Here is a 26037-nt window from a genome sequence, read left to right as displayed (position 1 = left end):
TTGCAGACACTGGAAATGGCAAACATGCAGTGCATCAAAGTGAACTTAGAGCCACTTTAACTGGCTTTTCAGATACTTATAGAAAAATCTCCCTTTTTTAACGACAAAATTGCGGGACACAGCCGAAAAAGCGGGACATTTAAGAAATTCTTAAAAAACTTAATTGTGTTGCTAAACTTATACGTATTCAATCAGCCAAAGTTATTCATAGAAACTACATTAAGTTTTTTTTAACGCGGATTGATTTTGCTCATTTTTCTTACATGACTTCTATTTACACGGTGTTTTGCAAAACACGGTTATTTTCTACGGTTCTCGCAAATTAACACATTAGGTATATGAGAGAATTATTTCAAGTCCTACATGTCAACGGCGAATTTGATATCGCGTAAAAAATCTTTGTGGAATAACAAATGTATTCCAAATTTGTTTTAAAAATTTGAAAACCCAAGAAAAATTCTATTATTGTATACTTTGGACGTCTGAGTCGAAAAAGATGGTGTATGATAAAAGGACATTTAACTAAGATTCTGTCGAAAATTAAGATATATAATCACTTGAAAGCATCTAAAACAATATTTTCTTTAGAGATGTACCTAATAGTGGTATTTGACCTTTTCAACTATTCGGCCAAACGAATATTCGGTCTAATATTTTGTTGAGTTTTCAATAAAAATCCTAAACGAAAACTTCATTTTTCTTCTATTTCTGCCATTTTAATGCCCTTCATGTTGTTCAGTCGATTATTTCCAATCAAATGTATAAATCAGAACTTTTTAAAGTAATGGTCTCTTTGATTTTCAAAATGTTACCGTTAGCTGAAAGGACATCAGATGACTTGTCACTTCTAGGGCGTTTATCACAAAATTGGGTTCCAGTTAAACAGGGACAAAACATTTCTAAAAAGGTGCCAAGATAGTTGAAATAGCTTTTTTTATATCGAGTTAGATGAATGTCTAATTTCTGCGAGATGTCTTCAAAATAGTAGCCAAAAGGAACGATTATCTTTAACCTTAAGCATACAATATTTCTACGACACGTATCCACACAGGAGGATCTGAACGGTTGTTTTGAAAAACTTGTAAAACAAGGGAAAATCTGAACCGAAACTATTATTCTTATCTAACTAATAAATTTACTCTATAAAATCGTTTTGTAAAGAAAAATTAAAAAAAATTCAATTAGACATTTGAGTTTTTTTATTTGATTTAGCAAAAAATCTGAATTAACTGGGGTAAAATCAAAAAAAGTTAAAAAAATATGTGGCCATCCCGGCCAGATTTAACTTGTCTCGAATTCTTGATTTGGTTGATGGAGAAGCAAGGATATATAAAAAAAGAGGAATAAGCGATAATCAAAGTATAAAGCTATATACAGTGAAACATACACGGATTCACCTAAATTTTTTACTGAAACCACACGTTGTTGATGATTTTGAAGCTTTTTCAACATTACTTTTGGATATTTTATAAAAAAAATTGACAAGTCTGTTTTTGTATAGATTTGAAAAAAGAAATATTAAGCCTATTCGGCGTATTCTGCCGAATACCTAGCTCAACTATTCGGTGAGCCGAATATTCGGCTTAACGGTTTTTTGGCGGTATCCGGCCGACCGAATATTCGGTACATCTCTAATTTTCTTCATACCAAATTTATTTACATTGCATTGAACGTGCTCCAAAAAACCCTTAACTGAATTAGAATCTTACTGTCACTTTTGAGTTATTTAGTATTATCTTATGCTAACTTTGAAAAATTTATGCTTATTTTGAGAAATAAAAGACGTATTCGAATGATTTTTTGTGTTGAACTAATAAATTGAAATTGAGAATAAAGTTTCATTTTTTCCAGTGAAAATCAGTGAATTTGGGAAAAGTGTTCCATGGAAAAGGCGGGACATTTTGAGGAAAATGCGGAACAGCGGGACATTCAACAAAAAGTGGGACGAATAGCAACTCAACTTTAACACATTGCGGAAGAAATGCGAAATATCTCGTTTTTTCGCTTGACGCGTGTGCGCTTCACTGAGAAGCGTAACTCAAATTGGATACATTTTATCAAGAAAACTTCATTATACAAAATTGTATACAGCACTTTCGATAACTCAAGAAACTTCATTTCTCGCGTGAGCTTTCATTACGTCGTATGAAACAAAATGTAAATAAAGAGTCCTATAACGAAAAAAATACAAAAACTGGCATAAATTAGTGGGACTTTCTTTCCATTTAACATATTTGAAGCCTGGACAACATATTCTATGTGTGAAATACAAATTTGAAAGTTGTTTTGATAACTTTTGCAGCAGTTTTCTGTGAATTTTTAAGATGTTTCATACGACGTAATGAAAGCTCACGCGGGATTTGTAGAATTTGGTCCATTGGTTTCTTAGATAGAGAATGCCTACTTTTGGTGTTTTGAAGCTTAGAATTCTTCGAGAGCAATGTTGTCCCCTTGGTTCGTGGACTGAGGTTGCTAGTTTGCCAAAAATCTATCCAAAACTAATATTAAATTTATAAATCAATAGAAAGCCAAAAACTTGACAAACAAAACCCGCTAAAAAAATTATACGAACTCGTCCGAACTCTTAAGGTTATAACTTACTGAAAAAGGCATTATTTTGGATATTTTGAAGTATATCTCCTTTCTTAGTTGAAATATGTATTTGACATAGTCCACAAAATTGTGTTTTAGCAATTTGAACAACTTTCTCAAATATACCAAGTTTGTAGATCGTATACTAAAAAGATATTAAATAAAAACTCAAAATTACTTGTATTATTTTCAAAATGCTCGTTTTTTATGATTTTCATGCGAACTTGATAATGTATTGAACAAAGTTGCTTAAAACAACAGGATCTTCAACTTTTGTGAAGACATCAAGTCTCGAAACTAATTATTTTAAGGGAGGGGTAGGGTCTAACGGGTATAAAAAAGTACCATTTTCACGATTTTTTTCTGGAGCTATCGTTCAAACAAATGTATTCAAATTTTTTGCATTATACAAAACATTGTTAAAAGAACATTTAGTAATTTTTTCGTAGAAAAATATTGAAAAATGAGCCGGTGACGGAGCATTTTCGAGGATGCCTTTTAGAAAACAGGATTTGCGGTGGACACTGTATCTAAGCACAGAATCATCTGAAGTCAAAAAATCAGAGCAAAATATTTTTAATAGATGTTTTTCTGGACCCCAACGTTTTTATTTAACTTAAAAATATTTTTAAGAAATTTTTGTGGCTGTTTGAAGTAAAAACTACGATTTTTCACTTAAAAATCCGCCATTTTTCACCTGTAAAATCTCCCCAAAATAAAAAAATCACAAAAGAAAAACGTTGGGGTCTGGTATTTTATATATAGAAAATATGTTCCAAATTTGAAAAGGATCGGATGAGCAGTTTTCAAATGACGATGTCCACGGACTTTAAAAATGTGCTTTCGAGAAAAACGCGTTTGAAGTTTCTGCTCTTGCTTTCTTGCAGTATTAGATAGGAGGAGATAAAGGCCTATAACTTCTACAGTTTTGCTTCAATTGACTTGAAAATTTGACACAACATTCTTGAAATGTTTTACAATAAGAAAATAAAAAAAATAAAAAAATCGATTTTTTGAAAATGTTAGACCCTACTCCCCCCCCCCCCCCTTAAGAAATAGTTTTTCATTTCGTAATTCCAACTAAAGTAAGTATAATGTCGTAAAAATCGTTACACGAAGTTGTATTAAATGGTTTAAATCGGATATGATAAAAAGTCCGCCATGTTTGCAAATTTTGAAGACGATTTTGTTCCTTTTTTTCTCCCGCGTGGGTCAAAAGAGAGAACAGCTTTGTTGTTCTCTTTGCGACCAGCAGTGCAATCAGATTGCTAAAAATCAGATGGTGTATTTGCAAGAATTGCCCAATGACAGAGGCAGCAAATATTGTTGCTGGCAACAGTTCGCATGCGTTGAGAGAAAAAACTTGTGCTCTCTTGCATTCTTTCAGTATGTATGAATATGGTGTCGAAATCGTATACTCTTATCGCTTTAGTCAGAAGTTGAAAATTTGTATATATATTGCCTCCACTTTGGTATGTAAATGCTGTTTTTTCATGTTTCATACGATCATTCTATAATGTATATGAAACGTATAATAAAGTTGTTGAGAAATATACCTACAAAAATGTTTGCTGGGCAGTTGGTGAGATGTGAGTAAGATCTCGCTAACACGGTCCTTAAGGTGTTAAAGGGAAAGATAAAAAGCACGTTTTAATTCAAGAAAATTAGTTTTGAACGGATTAATCTTTAGATTGTTTACTTTACCATTTCAGAACTGTTTCCAGGCTTCTTAAGAACTGAAATCTTTTTTCTTTTTTTTTGGATTGGTAAGATTTTTAGCTTTTTTGATTAACCTTCCAAAGTCGTTCGGGTTAATGTGACCCGAAGCGCACATTCAAATAATCATAACTCTTCGAGAAAAAATCGCAAAAATTAGGCTGTTTGGGTATATATGACCCGAGAGTTTGCGTATGTTCCGCTGGCCGCAAATATTGACCGATTTCGATGAATTTTAATTCATTGTATAGATAATTTATTCTAGTTTTTCAATATCGAAAAAAAAATAAGTCGAAATATTTTACTAGATCATCAGTAGCTGATTCTGAATGAAAAAAGTCCCGAAAAAGAGCTCTTTTTAGAATGCTTAAAACTTGTGAAAGGTTTCAAATATTGCGCTGAATTTATAATATTTGGAATTGTCAAGAATAAACCTATTCATGGATGTATAAGTTTTTGGTGGTCCAAAGTAAGTTTTGGCCGCTATCCCGGAATTTCCGGTAGAAAAAATTCTTACTTCAAAAAAGTCACCCAATTTTGGCTTTGCATTGCCGTATCTCGCTTACCAATATACCGATTCTTTAAATTTTTATTTTTTTTTTTTTGTTAACTTTATTATTATTTTCGTAGAACATAGTTGGTTCCTCAAAAATCTCAGTTGTTCAGTATATGGTAATGAAACTCTCATCTTTATTGTCATTTTTCAAACTCCCCTCGTGTCGGTGGGTTTACGGGATTTTGATAGCGTGATTTCTCTAAAATTTGAACTCAAATTGGTCACTTTTTATATACCTAGAGATTCATTAGAATCTCCTCTTTGTTGTTTGAAAATTTGTTGCAACGTTTTTCGAATTTACTGAAAGCTGCCAGATTTCAACCAGTTTGGCCCACAGGTTGGTGTACAAATCTCGCACCCCTCACGTTGCCGCGGGAGAAACAAATCCTTTAGTTCTCTGTTGCTCACCAAATCTACCACCCAACCCAGCATCAGAAGGAACTGCCGTCTCGCCGCGTGGTTTCTTTGATTTGGAGGTTAAAAAGCTTAATTTCAGAACAAAACGCCTAAAGCTCCTATGTTTAGAACAAGTTGCCCATTGAGGCGCTTGGGATCAGAGAGGTGCAAGTGCCTAAATCAGGGGTGAGCAACCTTTGGAACCAACGGGCCACTTTAAATTTGAAATGTTGTCGGCGGGCCGCACTTAAAATAAGCACTTTTTTTATAATTAGGAGAGTTTCACGTCATTTTTTATAACTACAAATTTTGACAAATACAAATCTCAAATAGGAAAAATAAATCGAATTCACGTGTTTATAAAAAGAAATTCGAAACGACTTTTTACTTTTTAAATACCCGATATTGAAAAGGTACATCACTTAATCTTTGTCATTTTTAAATTTTATCAATTTTTTAAGTAATTGAACTACTTGGCGAACTGTCTTGTTAAATCCGATGGTACTTTTCGTCATCACTTTCATTTAAAAATCTTCTGAAGCTTACCACAGTGATAAATGAGAATGTGAAAAACATATATTTTAATAAATCACCGTCTTCTTAGCGTTGACAGGGTGGCCAGCGAACCGGGAAAACCGGGAAAACCGGGAAAACCGGGAAAAAACCGGGAATTAAAAATGGGACCGGGAAAACCGGGAAAAAACCGGGAATTACAAATCAAAACCGGGAAAATTCTTTATGGATCATTTTTCCCCTTTATAAACAATTGAATTCTAAAATAAATTCAAAGCGAAATTGGGATCTAAATTCCATGGGAATAATGTGGGCAAAAGTCGATAACTTCTTGAAAAATCGAGATTTTTTAGCTCAGCACATACCTTTTAGTGCTCTGAAGTGGGCGAGTTCCAAAATATATTGAGATTTTCTTTTGTTAATTTACTAATTTTTGAAATTTAAACTTTACAAATTTTTTATAAGCATTAAAAGCGCGAAGAACTTTCATATGTTCAAAAAAATTGTTTTCCACAAATAAATTCCATTTTTAACCTTTCTGAGCCGGGAATTCAATTAATTCTGCGGGGAAAAATGCGAAAAAACAGAAAAATTCAAAATAAGTTGCCACCATGTTACATGGTTCATTCATAAAATGTCCAAAAGGTAGAACGAGATGCTAGCGTGATTCTATGTAACATTTTGCGCTTTTACTGGTAATCGCATTCTTTATTGATTAAAAATTTGAAAAATACATATTGTTTAAAAATAAGAATCACATTAAGATATTATCATATGAAAAAGGCTGATTTGAAAGCAAATTCAAGCCTTAGAATAATTTTTAAAATTTGTGTTAGAACTTCAAATTTAGAACTTGAATAACGATATTCAAATTTTCTGGTTGGATTGCAAATTCAGACTCAGAGTTTAGATTAACATACCAAGTTCAAAGTCAAGCTCTTAGAACTCAGGCTCAGGCTCACTCAGTATTCAAGACGAGAATCAAATCAAAATTTAAAATTAACAGGAGGAATAGAATTAAGTGGATTCTGTTCTCAAAATTACAGAGAAAAAATATTAAATTAGAAAATCAATCAGTATTAATCAGTTAAAATTCGAACCATGAAACCAAACTTATCTTAGGTTTGACTTATAGATTCGTAATTCACCCGAAATTCATTGTCGATGATTATATTTCAAATTTCATAATTCAGAAATCAGAGCTCAATACTCAAATTCTGTGTGCGATAAAGTTTATTCAAATTGGAACATCATGGTTTTAATTGGATCGAAAAAGTGTTGACAAAATTACCAAAAAAAATCAGAGTTTTGCAGCAGATGTAGATTGAGGTATGAAGAATTGATTGGTATATGTACTTAACTGAAAGTTTGTGATTTTGGCACCTCACCATCTGATTCTAAGGGCCTTGCGAGACGAAATTACTTTTTCCATCCTTTGTTTAAACAATTTTCTGTAGAAATCCCAACAAACATCTTCGTCAACAGGATATTCTTACGTTTGATATGAAAAAAGGGCTTATTTTGGTTTAAAAAAAAACCCCTGCTTATCACATTCATGTATTTCAAAACTGGGAATATCATAAAATCTCGATCGAAAAACCGGGAAAAAACCGGGAATTTGAAAATGGAAACTTGCTGGCCACCCTGCGTTGAACGTTGAATCGATAATTAATTTTTTTCCACAATAAAAACTTGATCTCTAAGCCTAGATTTTTTGTTCTATAAAAGGGAAAACCCCGTTTTTTTTAAATTGAAGTTCTCTATTAGACCATTGTATTGAGATGATGAGCAAGGTTGTCAAAATTACAGAAAAATGTTCAATTTCATATATTTTTAAACAACTATCTTCAAAATTAAATTCTTGATTCTCGAATTTTTTTTTCGAAACTTTCATAATTTTTAATCTAATGTAGATATCATAAGGATAGGATAGGATTTTCAAAGCTATACCTACTATGACTTTGGTAATGTGGAATGACAATTATAATTAAAATAACTTGTTATAAATGTTTGTTATAAATTTTCTATCAAAATTTCTGAACAAAGCAGCATCACAGAAAATCGCCAAAGAACCACCGAATTTCAGAAGTCTATTGTTTTATAAAGAACTTTTTTTTTACAACTTTGATGCCAGCTGATTCATGTTGGTAGAAAAAAATTAAAATCGATCACCCAAGCTTTTTAAAGTTTCATTAAAATTCATAATATGGTATTCAAATTCGAACGCGCAGCGTGAGAAGTCGGCTACTGGAATGATTTTTGAAAGGCACACTAGTAGGCATAAAATCAAAGTACCCAAATCTTTACAAAATACAATACTAGTTCAAAAATTAAATAACTTGGAAATTTTCAAAAAATTGTAAAACAAAATTAAATAAGATTAAACTAGAAAGGAAAACATAAATACAGAAAAAATAGGTTTTGTGGCATTCTAGAAAATGTTCCATTCTGGGGAAAAAAAATCTGGGATATGGTCCATCCTGGGGAAAATTTTTTGGTAAATTGTGCATTCCGGTAAAACAAAATCTGGGAAATGGTTCATTCTGGATAAATGTTGTCGGGATTTCGCCATACAATCCTGCTGAGCTAATCTTTTATCATACAACTTTATTTTTGCTTGAAACGAAAATAATGACTTCACTAACGGACTTGAAATTCCTTTGATCATGAATAGCATCCGATTTTTGGCTGCTCTTCCGACTCACTTTAATCGATTTGGCTTTTCAAAGTGGTAGGAGTCATTTCGATAAATGTATCCTGAATAAAAAGAAAACTACAATATTACGTTATGCCAAAAAACAATATTGCCTTTATGCCTTGAACGGAATATAATAAATGCTTAAAATGCCAGAAAAATGTTATCAATCTGAATGATTGTGAGGCAAATGCAGAAAAGTGCATATTTGATCAAGTCAAATAAATTTTCTTTTGAATTCATTTTAGAAAAAAAATAAATTAAATTTGAAAAAAGCTTCGCGGGCCGCACAAAAGGGTCTTGCGGGCCACATGCGGCCCGCGGGCCGCGGCTTGCTCATCCCTGGCCTAAATGATAGTTTTGAGAAAACGTGCTTCAAAGTTTTGAAGGTGCTCGATTTTTCATATATTTTTCGGATTCGAGCAGTTTTAATTCAATCGAAAGTGTTCAAAAAAAGTTATAAAAAAATCGAGTTTTGCATCAGATGCACAAGGAAACATGAAGAATCGTCAGTTATACACAACTCAAAACTGATGATTTTGGGACTAACACCCCTCTGATCCTGAGGGCCTCCATTCTAATGCTACTGCATGGCAGTTTTTAAAAATTTTTGGTTCGAACAGAGGGGATAGATAGCAAAGCAAACACATCATTATTAAAACTCACTAAACGCGATATCACAAATCAACCAGTACAGCATCAAAACCTTGATAAGAGTCTAAATTTGACGATAAAAATACCAAACAAGACATCATATGGTAGGGCTGTGAACTTTCAACTCAATTATCTAAAAATCAAGTTTATGACGTTCAGTTCGGTCTAGTCGAATCCCGACCAAATATACAGTTATGAATGAAACATTGTACAAAGGATGATGGAAATCGACAAACTGATTATTGCTCGACAGAAATCCGACTGAAACCCAGTTTCTTGGTTAATCAGTAGTAATTCATATTAATATGAAAAGTTTTCATTATAATTCTTAGTTTAAAAAAAAAAAACAGACTGAAATCATTGCTTTGAAAATCGAAATCAAATGAATTCTCACAAAAACACATCATATTGATACAGAATTTGTGAAAAAAAATAATTATAAGCTCAAACGGGAGTAAGGCTTTTGCTCAGTGCATTTGTGCTAGAGAGCCGTTGGGCAAACAAACGTGACAGCTGCTTGTAAAATGAATGCGGATCGAAAGGAAAATGTTATTTCTTGCGATAATTTGACCAAATCATGGAAAAATTTTCAAAATACGGATTATTTTTAAAAAGCCTGTTTATTTGTTCACTAATGTATAAATTTATTTCCAGCTTTCAAGTTAGCTGCCTGTAACAAAATGGAAGATTTTGATATAAATTCGACTCTTATCAATGGAAACATAACAAACAGTTGGAATTTGGTTTGCCAAATTTCGCCACATTGACACTGTTTTACTTAATCCTCCGAGTGAAAAAACTGGTAACAGGTGGATCAGAATCCGCCTACAAAGTATTTACAGGGTTTATTTCAAGTGCCCTAAGGAAACATTTAATTTTTTAAAACTTTGTTTTGCTCGGTTCCTCACTGATGACCATGAAAAATCAAGATAATAGTTCTATTTGAAAGAAGATGTTTAGAAATAGGCACACTCACTTACTGTTTCTTAGACACAAGTCAACATTTCAGTTGAACTTCAGCGAAATTGTGAACAAAAATCTCTAATGTGTGCCCAACAAATCTCTTGTATGTATGTGTAGCAAAAGCCCTATAAATAAAGAAATGTACTGTAAATTCAAACAACTTGACATTAATAAAAATAACGTTTCGATCAATATTTTTTGTAGATCTTTGTCTTCTTTTGTAGATCGGGGTTGAAGAATCATGAGGGGGTTAACAGAAAATAACAAACAAATAACAAATAAATTGGTACAAATAGGGTGACAGAAGCAGAATTTGATATTTGTACAACAGTAAGTAAATAGCGCTTCAAGCTTGAAGTGATCACTTTTTCAGTACATTTAGCGTATCTTAAGCATAGATCTTCTGAAATCTGGACGCACTGTTTATTATACCATAGCGCTCCTAGTTGTCGGATCTGGAATGTTTTGACAGCATTTTGTTTTGGAATGTTTCCTCTATCAGTGCTGAAAATTTCTTTACGATTCGTATTGTCTCAAGAAAGTTACATATGATGTGTTTGGATTTTTCTGTAGTCTGTCTCCGACAGAATTAATGCCGTTTAATGACGGGAAACTGTCCTCGACAGGACTCAAAAATAGTTCCCCTTCCCAACTCGTCTGTATTCGAGTGCTGCGTTTCGGCGTTCCGGATACAGATTGCCTAGCGTTTTAGAAACGGGCAATTTGAGCTGAATTACACTGCATAATTTGCTCTAGAAACCGGAATGTTCGCTGAGAACGCGCTACGTCAACCTCAAGCAACAAATAGTTGGAGAAATCAGAAGCCTAACATTATCTACCACAAATTCGCGAAAAGTAAAGCACAGAATTTATCAAACGTTTTCAAAAGACGATGCGACGAGATCCAGAAATACAATAAAAACCGTTATTATTCCAACTGACGTTTACCGCTTTTTTCCTACACGCTCAAACCGGAAACCCAATCTGGGGGCTATAATCCCACGCAACATGATGGATGCCGGGAGACGAAAATTAATTTTGGAAACTCACGTTAAAAACCCGACATGGTCTAGATCAAAAATCGCGAAATTGTTAAAAATTGTCAAATCGACCGTGTGCAGCGTTCTCAAACGTTCCCATGAGATGCATACTGTCGATTGGCAGGTTCATACCAAGCATCATAATACAACTAAGGATCGAAAACTGCATTTGAAGGTTTTGAGAACGATCAAGGCAAACCCAGGGCAGTCGGACTACGACATCGCCAAGAAATTCAATGCCGACCGATGCACCGCCAGAAGGATTCGTCTGCGAGAAGGAATGCGATCTTATCGGGCCAGTAAGCAACCAAGCCGCACATTGAAGCAGAATGTGTCCCCGGCAAGTTCAAATTCGTTTTCGCTGATAAGTTTGCAAGAAAGTGTTTGATCTGGCAAGGTATTGGCAGATGCGGACGAAAACTGCTGTTCATCTTTTTAGTGAATGACTTGTGTGCCACGGAATGCTAACGGAATGCTAACGGAATGCTAGCAAATGCTAAAAAATGTAAGATTGTTAATTTTTCCCGTGCTCGTCGTGTGATCAGTTTCGAATACCAACTTTCCGGAGAGAGCCTTGAAAATGTGACGTCTATTCTCGACTTAGGTGTAAAAATTGATAACAAGCTTACATTTTCCGAGCACATTGCACTTACTGCAGCTAAAGGATTCGCTATACTCTCGGATTTCTGCGTCGAAACACTTACGAATTCGATGAAATTTATGCTCTGAAAGCTGTCTACTGCTCTTCAGTACGTAGCATCTTAGAGTACGCTGCCCAGGTGTGGGCTCCCTCTCAGAGCACACAATGCTACCGCCTCGAACGTGTTCAGCGAAGTTTCGTTAGGTACGCTTTACGACGCCTCCCTTGGAATGAACCACTTCAGCTTCCTCCTCATGAGCGAAGATGTGCATTGATAAACTTAACCACACTCGAAAAACGCCGCACCGATTTTTAGTAGTTTTAAATTAGCTGTAAGCAGATTCCCTTAGTTTTAAAGATATTAGTCTGTACGGTTATTTTCAACCAAAGACAAATCAATAAATAAAATTATCGAAAACGATTTTTGTGACAAACTAGACCATAGGCTCCAAAATGTACAAGGAGGAGTGTCTGAGAAAACATATTCTCCTGTACATTAGATCTCACAAAGGACCAGTAAAGTTTTGGCAAGCTGCCACTACAGCAAAGATTTACTACGATGGTATCGGGACAACGGGGTGAATTTTGTCGAAAAGGAAATCAACCCACCCAACTGCCCTCAATTCCGCCCTATCGAAAAATATTGGGCAATTGTCAAGCAGAAGATGGAGAACAATGGTAGGACGACTCGGGATGCAACAGAGATGCAAACATGGTGGAACAAAATGGCCGCTTAGGTCTGCGAACAGGGTTTCTAAACTATGATAAAAGTTCAAAATTTCATCAAAACCACATTGAACTGTTTTTTTTTAAATTATTTTTCCTTTAAAGTCCAATAAAAACCCTACATTTTGAGCCCAAGATATTTTTATTCCTTTTACATAGCTCCGAGATAGACCCGTTTTAACGCGCCCAGGTTTAAAATGATCTATACTTTAATAGAATTGCCTTCAATCGTTTGTGTTCGCGCGAAATATGTTTGTGTCGTGTACGGGTGAGCATAGAATCAAACAATCGCCATTTGTGTAATGTATGGCTCGCTTAAGACCCATTGAAAGATACTGTGCTATTCTCAAAGAGATCTCAAAGATCAATTTTGAGAAATAATTTACGAAAAGTGTGTTTCTGGATAGAAGATGCTGTTTTCAGATCTTGCTCAAAATCTTTAATGTAGAGTTGGGCCAAATCTACGATTATACGAATATGGCATTGCACTGCAATGGTTAGAAATCTATGGTCTGAAAGTTTTAAAATAATCGGTTTAAAAGGTTTTTTTTCTACAGCGTTTTTTCTGTGATGCTAATTGATGTGTTTTACGAGACTCTGAAGGCCAATTCCAAAAGATCTAATGAAACATCCTATCAGAGTAGGTACTTCCCCAGAACCGCGAATTATGCTATGTCTACGGATCGATCACAATGAACGAGGATTCATTCAATTGAACAAAATACCCTCGCACGCTATAATATAAGAGCTCGCACTTCTCAAGACGGTGAACCCCCTCATTCTGGCGATGTCTGTTTTGCTATTTGAACTCTTCTGACCAAGAAGATGCATGTTTTTATTCTATCGTTGAACTCCCTCGAAACCGGTTGTTTTATTCGTTGTTCGAATTTCGGAAACATTAAGAAGCTGCTGATAAGAATATTTGTGTACGAATCACAATGTTTCGTTTAGAAGCAAAGGTGAAGTTTGAATTTCTAACTTTATTTGTGATATTTTTGGTGCAATTCCATGGAGGTAAATCAACTTGTCATTAAAGGGAAAGAATTTTGGACAAGTTCTGTTTTATTTTTTCCAGTTTATTCTCAGGACGCGAAGGAATGTCCAACGATTGTGAAACGGGCCCAATGGGGAGCTTCGAAGTCGACTAACGTAACATACCAGATACGGCCAGTGGTTTACGTGGTCATTCATCACACGGCAACTGCCATCTGTAGCGAAATGCCAGTCTGTAAGGCGACCGTCAAATCCATACAGGACCAGCATCAGAAAATGAACGGGTGGAGCGACATTGGATACAAGTAAGAGCTCAGTTTTAAAATCTGATTTTTAATTCAGAGACAAATTTGGAATCTGGAATTCCGATTCTAAATACAGGATTAATAAGAATTCTGATTCAAAGATATTAGAATTTAGGTTCACAATTGCGAAGCAGAATTCAGATTCAGATTAAGCAATTTGGAATTGGAATTCAACCAAGAAGACTTAGAATTCGGAATCTACACAAAATCAGATTCAGAGTTCCGATTTAAGACCCAGATTTAGAATTCAGATTCAGAATTCATATTCAGAAATCAGATTTAGAATTCAGGATTCACAGATTTGGAATACAGATTAAGAATTCAGGATTCAAATTTCAGATGCAAAACAAATTCGATTCAAATTATAGAACTCAAATTAGAATTAAGGTTTTATCATTCAAAAAGATTCAGATTTAAATTCAATTTCAAAATTTAGATTGAAATTCTGTTTCTGGAAATCAGAATATAAAAGATCATTTTTATGATATTTATTTTAAAAAATGGTTCAAACTTCTATCAATATCTAAAAATATTTTTCTTCTTCTTCTTCTTCTTCTACTTGAGCTGCTTCACGGGCAGCTCGGGTTAAGGGCCAGTGACTTTGACTATATGCCCTGTTTTTGGTTCCGAGTTGGTTATAAATCAATTTTGATTTCGCTAGTGAATTTGGCTACCTCTTCGTAGTGCGTTAGGTTTTTTTCTTTAAATAGTTCCTTCAAATTTGTGTACTTGCCGTTGAAATCGTATTGTAATCTCGTTAAGGCAAAGCGTGGACAGGTGAGAATTATGTGATTCGCTGTTTCAGGTTCCTTGCATAGCTCGCAGTCAGCATCATCTTTTATTTTCATTTTGGCTAGCCAATATTTGGAAAAGTCATGACCAGCCATCAAACGGTTCAGGAGTCGAACATCTCTTCCTTTTAGGTTCTTTCCTACGAACCATGGTACTGTGGAAAATTCCGGTTGTATGTAGTAAAAAGTTTTCCCTTTTTCTGTCGAATAATGTTTGTACCAATCTGTTGTGTTTTCAGCTAGCGATTTCTTCAGTGCGTTGAACCCGTCTGATAGAAGGTACGTGTTCTCAATTATCTGCTCCGACTGTAGCCCGTGTTTTGCTAATGCGTCTGCTGTATCGTTTCCGCCAATGGATACGTGACTGGGTATCCATTGGATAGTTATTCCATGATGAGAGCAGCTTCGAAGAATTTTCGCTAAGATACTTTCTGCTTCACAGGATTCTTGTGCATTGAGAAGCATCGTGCACGATGCTTGCGAATCGGTGTAGATGACGGGTCTTTCGAGACACTGCTGTTCAACTATTTCCGTTGCTTTGTAGATAGCTATCAGCTCCGCAGATGTGATGCTGGTTTCCTCCTCGAGCCTTAGTGATAAGCGTAATCTCATTTGCTCTACGAAGACTCCTATGCCGCAAACGTTACCTTCCTTGGAAGCATCCGTGAAAATACGACCACGGCCTCGGTACTTGCCATTCATGGCGAAGAGTGTTAGTTGTTTCAGCCTCATGGGATTCGAATTCTGTTTAGCAACCGTCAGACCTTCCAGATCTGGAAATATTTCGACTCCTTGCACATTGCCGGGGCGTTCTATCGATTGGATGCGATCGAACAATTCTTTGTTAAGCCAGTATGTTCTTTCCAGGTAAGAGAATTGATGCCATTTGCTAACATCCTCTGGTAATTGAATTGTTCTTAGTTGATGAGCAATCAGGTTGTTTCTTGACATGTGTCGACATATTTCTCTAGAAGCAATGTACGTGTGCCTAAAGTCCACTGGGTGCTGCCCACTTAGGGCCACTAGCGTGTTCCTCGGTGTGCTTTTCGTGGCTCCCGTCACCTTTCGTAGGCATTGATTGTTTAGTACTGATAAAATGTTGCGATTGGTTTTGCTGGAATTATTGTACACTGAGCTGCCGTAATCCATTTTGCTCCGGAAGAGTCCCTTATATATTTTGATCATCGATTCAGGGTGGGCACCCTGTTTTGCCCCATTTAGAACCTTGACCATATTTAAACGTTCTTGAACCTTCGATCGGACCTCCTTAATGTGTATTCCAAAACTAAGATGACGATCGAAAATTATACCCAGATACTTATGAGATCTTACGGATTCCAACAAAGCACCATTGAGGGATATGTTGAGCTGTTTATTGCCATGTTGGAAAAGAATAGTTTTTGTTTTTTCTGGGTTGATTGTGAAATTAAGGGTCCTGGCGATTTCGGCAAACTCTCCTAAGTACGATTCCCCGATTTCGTTAAGAGTGTGTAGGTGTTTTGCTCGAAAGAGAATCCCAAAGTCGTCAGCATATTGGACAAGCGTCACGTCTGGATGTACGATCTTGTGCAGGTTAACAGTATAGACGTTAAACAGGGTGGGCGACAGAACATCTCCCTGAGGAAGACCATTGTTGATTGTTCTTGATAACGTCTTTTGTTTCATATGGAAGTTTATTACTCTATTTCTCAAGAAAGACATAAACCATCGAAGAACTTCATGTGGAACCCTTGTTTGTTTCAAAATTTCCTCCAATTTATCGACATTTATCGCATTGAAAGCGTTTGATAAATCAACGCATATCATGGCAGTTAAAAGTTTATTTCTCTTATTTTGTTTCAACCAATTGATAACATAAGATACACAGGTGTTTGTTGAAGTGTGCTTACGAAAACCAAAGGAAGTTTGAGGCAAAATTTTGTGGCTGTCGAGAAAAATCTGCAGGCGCTCTAATACAGCTGAGTTTGCTATTTTGGTTATAGTAGGCACTAAAGAAATTGGTCGCTTACCTGCAACGGTGCTCTGGTCACGTCCAGGTTTAGGTATAGCAATGACTTTGATCACCTTCAAAGTTTCTTCCAGGGCTCCTTTTCTCCACATGTCGTTGATTAGGAATATTATTTTTTCAGTAACCGCGGGGTTCAGAAAAGCCAGTAACTCGTAGGAGAGGTTGTCTTCACCTGGAGCGGATGTTTTCTTCTTCGAAGCTAGTATTCTGTACCAGGATGTTTTGTCTAGCAAACCTTCAGTTATTAAAGTGTGTGGTTCTTCATTCGGTAAACGGTTGTTCTGTCCGAAGTGCGTGTCAAGAAATTCTTCTGCCATAGCTTCATCTTCATATAGCAAACTGTTTTCTTTCTTATAAAATCTTTTTCCTGTCAAACGACCCACTTTCAGCCATAGTTCTTTCGAACTCGTAAAAGGATTAACTTCGTTGGAAAAATCTTCAAATTTTTTGCGAATTTCCTCTCTTTTTCTTCTTTGGAAGATGGCTGCTTTCCGTTTGAAATTTAGGAGGTTATCTACTGAGGAAACTTGATTGAATTTTTTCCTAGCAGCTGTTTTATCTTTCCATGCCTCGTCGACTACTTCAGACCACCAGAACTTAGGAGTGTTCTTACATTTCATTCTATTTTCCTTGTGTATCTTTTTCATTTTGGAAGAGAGTTCGGAGAGATTGTCAAAATCGAAATATTCTAAGGAGGACACTTCTTTACGGATTTGTTTTTTGTTGAAGAAATAAGTTTGCCTGAAATGTGACTTGGTTTTCCATGAAATATCCAAGCACATGTGATGACTTCCTATTCCATAGTCAAGCACACTCCAGTGAACCATATCCAGAGCAGACATTTTTCAAGCATCATAGTTGACATGGTTGCTGATTTTCCTTCATCGTCACGTTTCAAATCTCATTTGACTACTAGTCAAGCTTCAAGGGACTGGAAAAGCTTGACTATCGTCATGGATTTCTGTTCACGTGACGGATGTTATTTTTCAAACGACGGTAGTCAAGCAAGTTGACGGCGTCGGTTCAAAGCATTTTATGTATGATTCGAAAAGTTTTGTGTATTTGGATTGCTTGTTGGGCGATTTGCCAGTGTAAAAAACAAATAAAATTCGGATTCAAAAAATACTACCAATTGCGGAATTACAATATTGTAAAGGAATTTTGATAAAGATAATTATGAAAGGCAATTTTTTTGCGCATAGTCGATATTGTCCTTCTAGTCCCTAACGAATTCTCCTCGGTCGTGACAGTTGAAAATGTCCTGGTCCCGATCTATCCTGGACTGATCTCCAAAAACGGAAACGATGATCGTTGTTTTCAGATTTTTTTTCAGCCACGACCATAACATAACTTGTGTTTTTCGGCGTCGTCGTCGATGTTTTTTTTATCTAAACATTATTCCGTCACAGTCAAAAAGACGACGACGGGCTGAAGGCGACTATGATTATTCCGACGCTTCATTTGACTGAAGGTTGAGGCGAGTTTTTTTTGCTTGGTTACTCATTTGAAGGCGTCTGTTATGAATGCGACTGCTTTAACTTTTTCACAGTCACAGTTTTATGACTGATGACGGTGAATTTTGTATGCTCTGACCATATCAATCAAATTTGCAGAGCAAAGAGTTACATCGATAGCAGAAGAGCGTTTATTCAGTTGCAGATGGACATATGTCTTACTACCAGTATTGGCTATCAAAAGATCGCTGTTATTTATTGCTTCCAAAAGTTTTTCTCCTCTTGCGTCGCATATTTCGTCTCCCCAGTTCGTGTGGTGAGCATTAAAATCACCACCGAGTATGATTTTGGAATTGTGCTCTAGGTTGGCAAAAATGGCTTGAACATCTGCCTCGAAATCTCTTATAGTGATCGAAGGACTAACATACACCGAACAAAGTATCAAATCTAGCTGAGTACCTAATACGGATACTCACGGTTTGCGTTAGCGAGGAGAGGGATGTGGGTGCTGATAGTTTTGAATAGCTCAAAGTATTTAGAAGCAAAATTCCTGCTCCACCGTAATTGTCATCTCGGGAATGAGGGACAAAGTGATAATTAGGAAAAGAGTATTTGTTCGTATTCTCATCGTCTTCGTTTGTCCAAGTCTCCGATAGTACGGCTGCAGAGAAACCGCCTCCAGACAAAACTCTTTGAATTTCTGCTTTATTTTTTTGATAGCTTTGCACGTTCGCTTGTAGTATTTTGAATTCAGTGTTAGTAGCCATTTCTGATAGTAAAAGCTTGTAAGTGAGATGTAGGAAGCGAAATAGTGAATCGAAAAAGTTTATCTTTTGTTAAGAACAACTGAATTAGCGAGGTTGAAATGTTTTTTGGTACAATCTTGAAATAACATTTTGACCTCTTCTCGAGGTCCCAATAGACTAATGAATTCTGAATAAAAGGACATCATTCGTTCTTGGTAATTGCGATCCATATTCATTTTTGCTTGTCTTACCGCGTTTTCCCATTTTTCGTCTTCCTGAACCTTGCTGGGATTGTTCAGCGCTGTTCCTCGGCTGCTACCTGCAACTGGTGCGATGATTTCCTCCCGCTCTTCGAAGGTAGATCTGGTACGGGTGTCCTCCAACCTGGCTCTTTTGACATGTTTGACAGCTTGATTCGGTTGATCCTTGTAAATTTTAACTGCTGCCTGGATTCCCTGTCGTTCTTCGTTGGTCCTTATCCAAGCCTCTCTCATGGGATCTTTTCGTGTGAGACCGTCTCGCGTTATATTGGCGAAACTCTCCATCGGGGTCGGGAACTCTTCCGCATTCAGTAGTGGGGCGTAAGGATTACGACTGGTTGCAAAAACCTGTTCCTTGGCTTCAGTGTACGTCCAGTTTCGCTTTGACATTAGTTTTTTAATGTCTTGTTGCCTCTTTCTTTCGGGACAGTTGTTGTCGAGGGATGAGTGCTGGTTACTTCGGCAATGTGCGCATTTTTGTTGCTTTTGGCAGTTGGTAAAAAGTTCGTCCTCTTCGTGGCGTTCCGTGCAATTCTCGCATCGTCTAGCTCCTTTGCAGTTGGAGGATTTGTGTCCGAATCTCAGACACTGAGTACACAAAAAAATCGGTGGTACGAACGGTCTGATTTTGGCTGAACAACAGAAAAGTTTCACAGATTCCGGTAATTGTTGCGCTCGAAAAGTAATACGCAGACGATTTGTAGGCTCTTTTTCTTTACCTCTGTTCATCCTAACGATATTTACGATGGGGACTTCGCTCTCTATATCTCCTTTGACTTCTTCCAGATCGATATCCGTTGGAATTCCTGCTAGAACACCTGTTATGCAGACTAGATGACTGGGAATGTATGCTTTATATTCCATTCCTGCTGTTTTAAACTGCTCAACCAGCTTGTTAGCCTTCACATAACTGCTCAGAAAAACGATGATCTTTCTTTGGCTTACATATTTCATATCAATTATGAAATTTCTGTACAAATACATTTTCTTAAGGGTGTTCCCCAGGGCGAACTTATTAATTTTTCCGATTGTACTTTTGGCAGGTTCAAAATAAACACGGTAAGGAGCGGAGTCGGCAGCCGTATACCAAATGTCTTCAAAACTTTTTCCTGCAGCTGGTTGGTCATGGTTTTCTCCAGGGTTCTTTCCCATTTCCGGCGGATCAGGGGGATCCTGTCCGCCCGCCATCGTTATCGATAACCTCACTTCTTCACTGGCGTCCTTTCGCCTTTCTTTTTTGGTTCACAATCTCTACTCCGATACCAAAAAACGAGAAAAAAAAAACACTTCAGCACTTTGCTGGCACTGATTATATATTCGATACTTCCAGAAAAAACGTATATCCGGTTAAAATCGATTTCAAAAATTCGAATTATCCACGCGTACGAAAAAAAACATCCGATGCGCATACACGCTAAAACTCGAATAAAAAAAAAAAAAAAAAAAAAAAAAAAAAAAAAAAAAAAAAATATATATATATATATATATATATATATATATATATATATATATATTTTTAAAAGACTACAAAACGTTAATACTTAAGTATTTGTTTAAAAATTATCTGAGGTTGTTTTGGTTAAAATTTCTTTGAAATTTTGTTAAAACTGCTGGACGCGATAAAATAATCAAAAATAAAACGTATCTATCTTTTTCTCGGAACTTCTCCTAAAGTTGAAATTACTAGTGGCCTTCGAGAAAGAAGATGATTGATTTAACAACCTCAATTTGCAATAACTTTTTAATACAGTTTCTACAGTTTTGTCAAAAAAGTGTATGAGTTTCTTAAATGAATGTTCACCGCTCAAATTAGTCAAGGTAAACTTTTCATTCTTGGCACTCCAGAACAATGGCAATTTTTTTGCTTTGAGTAATTAGAGAAATTGAAAAAAATAAATAGACAGCCTTTTTAACATTGGTAATCATCATGAAAGTTACTATCGATCTTGCGTTTAACGATATTTTTTATGAAATGAAAACTGCTACCTTGCACACGCTTGAAACATTTTTTGTGCTCTTGTAAAATTTTCAAAAACTGTTAAAACTTTGAAATGTAATAAAAGTATATAAGAAATGTAATAAAAGTATAAAAGCAATTAAAAACATGAAAATACGAAAAACAATCTTACTAACCTTTTGAAATAATCCCTCAATCCCCAGTTTTCTCATCGGCAATGGTGGAGTGGTGTACGAGGGCATCGGCTGGCACCGGGTTGGTGCCCACACTCGAGGCTACAATAGCAAATCGCTTGGGATCGCATTCATTGGGGAGTTTACCCACGATCTTCCGTCGGCCCGGGCTCTGCGAGCCGTCAACAAACTGCTCGAGTGTGGCGTCAGCCTCGGGGAACTCCATCCGGACTATATGCTGTACGGAGCCCGGCAGATTTCGGCCACAGCCAGCCCGGGAACGGCGCTCTACGGTGATTTGCAGGAGTGGGACCACTACGATCCCTCGCCGGTGGTTTGACGTGGTTCGGATATGATTTCTGCGGAAGGAACAATTTTGAAAGCATGTTTAATTGTGATAAAAATGAAAGAGGTCTTTTTAGAAGTTCATATATTATAGCATTTATTTTCATTAGACATTTCCTATCATCATAAGTTATCGAAGCACACTGTAGGAGGTTTTGCTAAACAGCTGATATTTCAGGCGCATGAGTGTTAGCCAGAACACACTTTGCCATCTAGTGGTCGATTTACCAAGCTCATCCATATGCCTTCGATGCTGCTAAGCACAAGACTGGTGGCGAGTTTTGGAACCATCGTATGTGACGATGTGGATGCTTAAAAATCAAAAATCATGAAGGTCGCTGGCGACTCGCTGCAAATAGCTGATGAAAATAAATATTTTAATATTAGTTTAATACGATTGGTACAATTTATCCAACAAGAGAATATATAACATGGTATAGAATATAAAATTTTCAAAATTCGAATTAAGATCATAAATATAAAAAATTAACAACGGTTTTCGTAAAAACTAAAATTGGAATAAAAATCATAGGTTTATAACCTATGCAATAGAATAACAGTTGTATGCTACTTTAGATTTACCTTTTCAATGATAAATGAATAAAAATCATAATCGACACAGAAGAGCTGTCCTAGTCGTCGTTCTCACTTAGGTTGAATGCTATTATGGGCCGAATCCACATATAACGTGAAGCCTGTCAGGTGGAGACTTAATTTACTGTGTTCTATTGATATAACAAAATTCGATTTTCGAATCCGATCGAACGCCAAAAGAATCTTACTACGTGTCACGTAATTCCTGACCCTCCTTTCACTTTCCAATGGCGAGCTGTGACGCGTACGCGACTAAAAATGTAAACAAAAACACAAATCACCTTGAAACGGTAGCTTTGAAAAACTTTTAAAACTACGTCTAATGTGATGAAAAACTGATCACTTCTTATCCTATGCTAGGTGAAAGTGTGTCTCACTCATAAATGATTAATCACAGTCCTTAGAGAAGTAGCAGCAAAATTCCTCTGATTTGTTGCATATCACATGGAACGGGCCATCCGGTGGGAAGACATAGGCCCCGAAAGCCACGTCCATCAGCTTGAGGTAACGAATCTCGAACCGTTCCAGCGCAGGTGGAAATTGGATCGGGAACGAGCTTCCGGTAATGCTGAGGCCGAACATTTTCAGAGTCTAAAATAGAGAATTTACGTTAGAACGTTGTTATCATAACACATATAATACTCATCATACCTTCAATTTTTGCATTCGAAAAATGTGCGCAAACACCGGAAAAGATAATTCCAAATTCGGATTGAATCCACACAGCGTTAGCGAAGTTATTTGTTCGCAGTTTTTGAACATTTGATTCATCATGGAGTCACATTGTAGCGGTGCGTTGTAAGTGATCAGTACAAACTCGGTCATGTTACGAAAATTGGGAAACACTATGTCCAAATCCGGTCTTGAGGAGCTGATGCGAACGCTTAAATCCTTTAGTTGCGGGAAGCGTCTGGTGAAGTGGTCCGGAATATCGGATGCATACAGATCCAGCTGTATTTTCTCCAATGAAAGCTCCCCCTGGACTAGGGTGAAGTCAGGTTGACCGTACTTGGCTTGGCGTAGCGTTTTCAACATCGGTGCGTGGATGCTGAGGGTATTTCGTTCCTGATTTTTTACATTGAACCATTCTAGGTGTTTCAGTATCGGGAAGTAGAGCGTTTTATTGGAAACGATCTTTCCAAACTCCAGTCGGATGTGTTCCAGTTGAGGAAAAATTCTGTCAGCTGAAAGAAAACCACCAGTTAGGTCCACGTTTTCCAGCGAAAGAACCTTTAAAAGGGGGCAGTGGCAGTTGATTGCCTCCAAAACGGCATCGTTGACCTCCCACATCTGCAGTGATTTCAAATTGGTCATATTCGAAAACAGAACGTTCCAGTCACGTTCTCGCAAGTTATGAACTTTATGAAAAATTGTTAAGTGCTCCAAAGCACTCAACTTCTGATCGAAGAATCGATTCCACATCCTGGAGTCAAGATGTATTTTCAAGGCTTTCAGATTGATACTTCGTTCCAGTTCAAGGAAACAACTGTGCCAGTATAATCCATGTTCGGAATCCGAATCGCCAAACCGTACAATTGCCGATTTTAAATTTGGTGCCTCCAGCAAAAACAACGGTTTCTGATTTTGCAGTTGATCTCCGCTAACAACTTCCCTCCAAACCAAGGTCTCTAGCCGACCCATCTTCAACCTGCACCGATCTGCCTGCAATCGATTGTTCAAACATTCGGTCGAAACCTGCAACTTCCGGACGCGACCCAGCAGCTCGCTGTGTGTGTTGAAAAAGTTACTCAGATGCTGTCCCAAAGGAGCATCCAGAATCACTCCCTCCAGCTGGCATTTGTCATCCAATTCCATCAGCAGCCTGTCGATGGCCAGCAACTCTCCCTGGCTCGAATCCCGACACCACTTCACGTAAACAACCCGATAGTCACGGTCGCTCGCCTCCACCACCCCATGGTCAACTATCCGCACCTGTTCGTCCGATCCTATTCCACACTCTTCGAGGGACCAGTAACCTCGGCTCAGCTCCAAGCACAGATTCTTGCACAGCGATCGCGAAAATATGGCCTCATTCCAGCGGCGGCACACCAGCGACAGCGGTTTCCGGTCCCAAAAGTCCAAGTTCCGGAAGATATGCACGTAGATTTCCAACGGCAATCGGTCCCACGACATCGAGGTCACTACTATGGGAAAAATTTTAAACTTTCGAACAAATCCGCTCCACTCTAGTTTGAAAACAGAAAAGAACTGCACGGACGGGAGCTGAACAGCAATCAAAACAATCCACTATTCGCAACCCAACTGTGCCTTGGGTGGACTGGTGTTCAGCTTTGGCACTGATGTGCTTTAGAAAGTTCTGGAGGATTCTCGAAACGCCTTCCAGTGTTAACGGGCCTTACTTTGGTTTGTAAATTTGATAACAGATAGCGCTGCTTTCGATTTGTTATCAAATCGTGCGCTACCTCTGAAATGGTGGTAAAATAAATGAAAGACTGTTTCTACAAATTCAAAGATGTTAATGTTAATTTGTTTGAGAAGCTCATTCATAATAGAACATTTCATTCATTTTCATTTTGAGACGGTCAAGCACAAAATTTTATGCTTTGGCACTGTTACAAAAGTTGTAGAACTAAATGTAGAGACCCATTTTTTAAAAAAATTAAGGATTTTGGAGTTTGAAAATCCGAGATTCAGGTGTACAAGATTCTGGATTCATGATTCAAGCCCAGATATTCAAGATTCAAATTTCAAGATTCAAGAGTCTTATAGATGCAAAATTCAAAGTTCAAGATTTAGGATTCAAGATTCCTGGCTCAAGATTCAAGATTCCAGTTTCAAGATTAAAAATTCAAGATTAAATATTCAAGATTCACGATTAAAGATTTAAGATTCAAGATTCATGAGTTTAGATTCAAGTTTCAAGATTCAAGATTCAAAATCCAAGATTCAGATTCAAGATTTAAGATCCAAGATTCAAGATTATAGATTCAAGATTCAAGATTCAAGATTCAAGATCCAAGATACAAGATACAAGATTCAAGATTTTAGATTCAAGTTTCAAGATACATGATTCAAGATTCAAAATCCAAGATTATAGATTCAAGATTCAAGATCCAAGATTCAAGATTCAAGATTCAAGATTTAAGATTTAAGATTTAAGATTTAAGATTCAAGATTCAAGATTCAAGATTCAAGATTATAGATTCAAGATTATAGATTCAAGATTCAAGATTCATGATTCCAGATTCAAGATTATAGATAAAAAAAAATCAAGTTTCAAGATTCAAGATTCAAGATCCGAAATTCAAAATTCAAGATTCAAGATTCAGAATTCAGAATTCAAAATTTAAGATTAAAGATTCCAGATTCAAGATTCATGATTTAAGATTCAAGATTCAAGATTCAAGGTTATAGATTCAAGATTCAAGATCCAATATTCAACATTCAAGATTTAAGTTTAAAGATTGAAGATTGAAGATTGAAGATTGAAGATTCAAGATTCAAGATTCAAGATTCAACATTCAAGATTCAAGATTCAAGATTCAAGATTCCAGATTCAAGATTCAAGATTCAAGATTCAAGATCCAAGATACAAGATACAAGATTCAAGATTTTAGATTCAAGTTTCAAGATACATGATTCAAGATTCAAAATCCAAGATTATAGATTCAAGATTCAAGATCCAAGATTCAAGATTCAAGATTCAAGATTTAAGATTTAAGATTTAAGATTTAAGATTCAAGATTCAAGATTCAAGATTCAAGATTATAGATTCAAGATTATAGATTCAAGATTCAAGATTCATGATTCCAGATTCAAGATTATAGATAAAAAAAAATCAAGTTTCAAGATTCAAGATTCAAGATCCGAAATTCAAAATTCAAGATTCAAGATTCAGAATTCAGAATTCAAAATTTAAGATTAAAGATTCCAGATTCAAGATTCATGATTTAAGATTC

At 36.4% G+C, this 26037-nt stretch overlaps 2 protein-coding genes across 2 annotated transcripts; one reads left to right on the top strand and one right to left on the bottom strand.

The window, feature by feature from the left end:
• Positions 1-13310: 13310 nt before the first annotated feature.
• On the top strand, positions 13311-21607 carry LOC129751781 (peptidoglycan-recognition protein 2-like). The gene is made up of 3 exons (XM_055747491.1): positions 13311-13505; positions 13567-13789; positions 21209-21607. The coding sequence occupies exons 1-3, from the start codon at positions 13430-13432 to the stop codon at positions 21516-21518; spliced, it is 609 nt and encodes a 202-aa protein (XP_055603466.1). The 5' UTR covers positions 13311-13429; the 3' UTR covers positions 21519-21607.
• LOC129751772 (uncharacterized) lies at positions 21592-24381 on the bottom strand. The gene is made up of 2 exons (XM_055747478.1): positions 22769-24381; positions 21592-22708 (listed from the first exon to the last, which is right to left on the bottom strand). The coding sequence occupies exons 1-2, from the start codon at positions 24248-24250 to the stop codon at positions 22505-22507; spliced, it is 1686 nt and encodes a 561-aa protein (XP_055603453.1). The 5' UTR covers positions 24251-24381; the 3' UTR covers positions 21592-22504.
• Between the last annotated feature and the right edge of the window lie 1656 nt (positions 24382-26037).

Source organism: Uranotaenia lowii, chromosome 1 (genome assembly GCF_029784155.1).
Source record: "Uranotaenia lowii strain MFRU-FL chromosome 1, ASM2978415v1, whole genome shotgun sequence".
In the NCBI taxonomy this organism is placed as follows: Eukaryota; Metazoa; Arthropoda; class Insecta; order Diptera; family Culicidae; genus Uranotaenia; species Uranotaenia lowii.
Note: the sequence above shows the minus strand (reverse complement) of the source record. Positions and strands in the feature narration are given on the sequence as shown.

Excerpts from the sequence above, each read along its gene's own strand:
- LOC129751781 (XM_055747491.1), top strand. The coding sequence starts at position 13,430 with ATGTTTCGTTTAGAAGCAAAGGTGAAGTTTGAATTTCTAACTTTATTT. Across the intron at positions 13,506-13,566 it reads TTTGGTGCAATTCCATGGAG|TTTATTCTCAGGACGCGAAG; the intron begins GTAAATCAACTT and ends TATTTTTTCCAG. Across the intron at positions 13,790-21,208 it reads TGGAGCGACATTGGATACAA|TTTTCTCATCGGCAATGGTG; the intron begins GTAAGAGCTCAG and ends CTCAATCCCCAG.
- LOC129751772 (XM_055747478.1), bottom strand. The coding sequence starts at position 24,250 with ATGTCGTGGGACCGATTGCCGTTGGAAATCTACGTGCATATCTTCCGG. Across the intron at positions 22,709-22,768 it reads TTCGAATGCAAAAATTGAAG|ACTCTGAAAATGTTCGGCCT; the intron begins GTATGATGAGTA and ends TCTCTATTTTAG.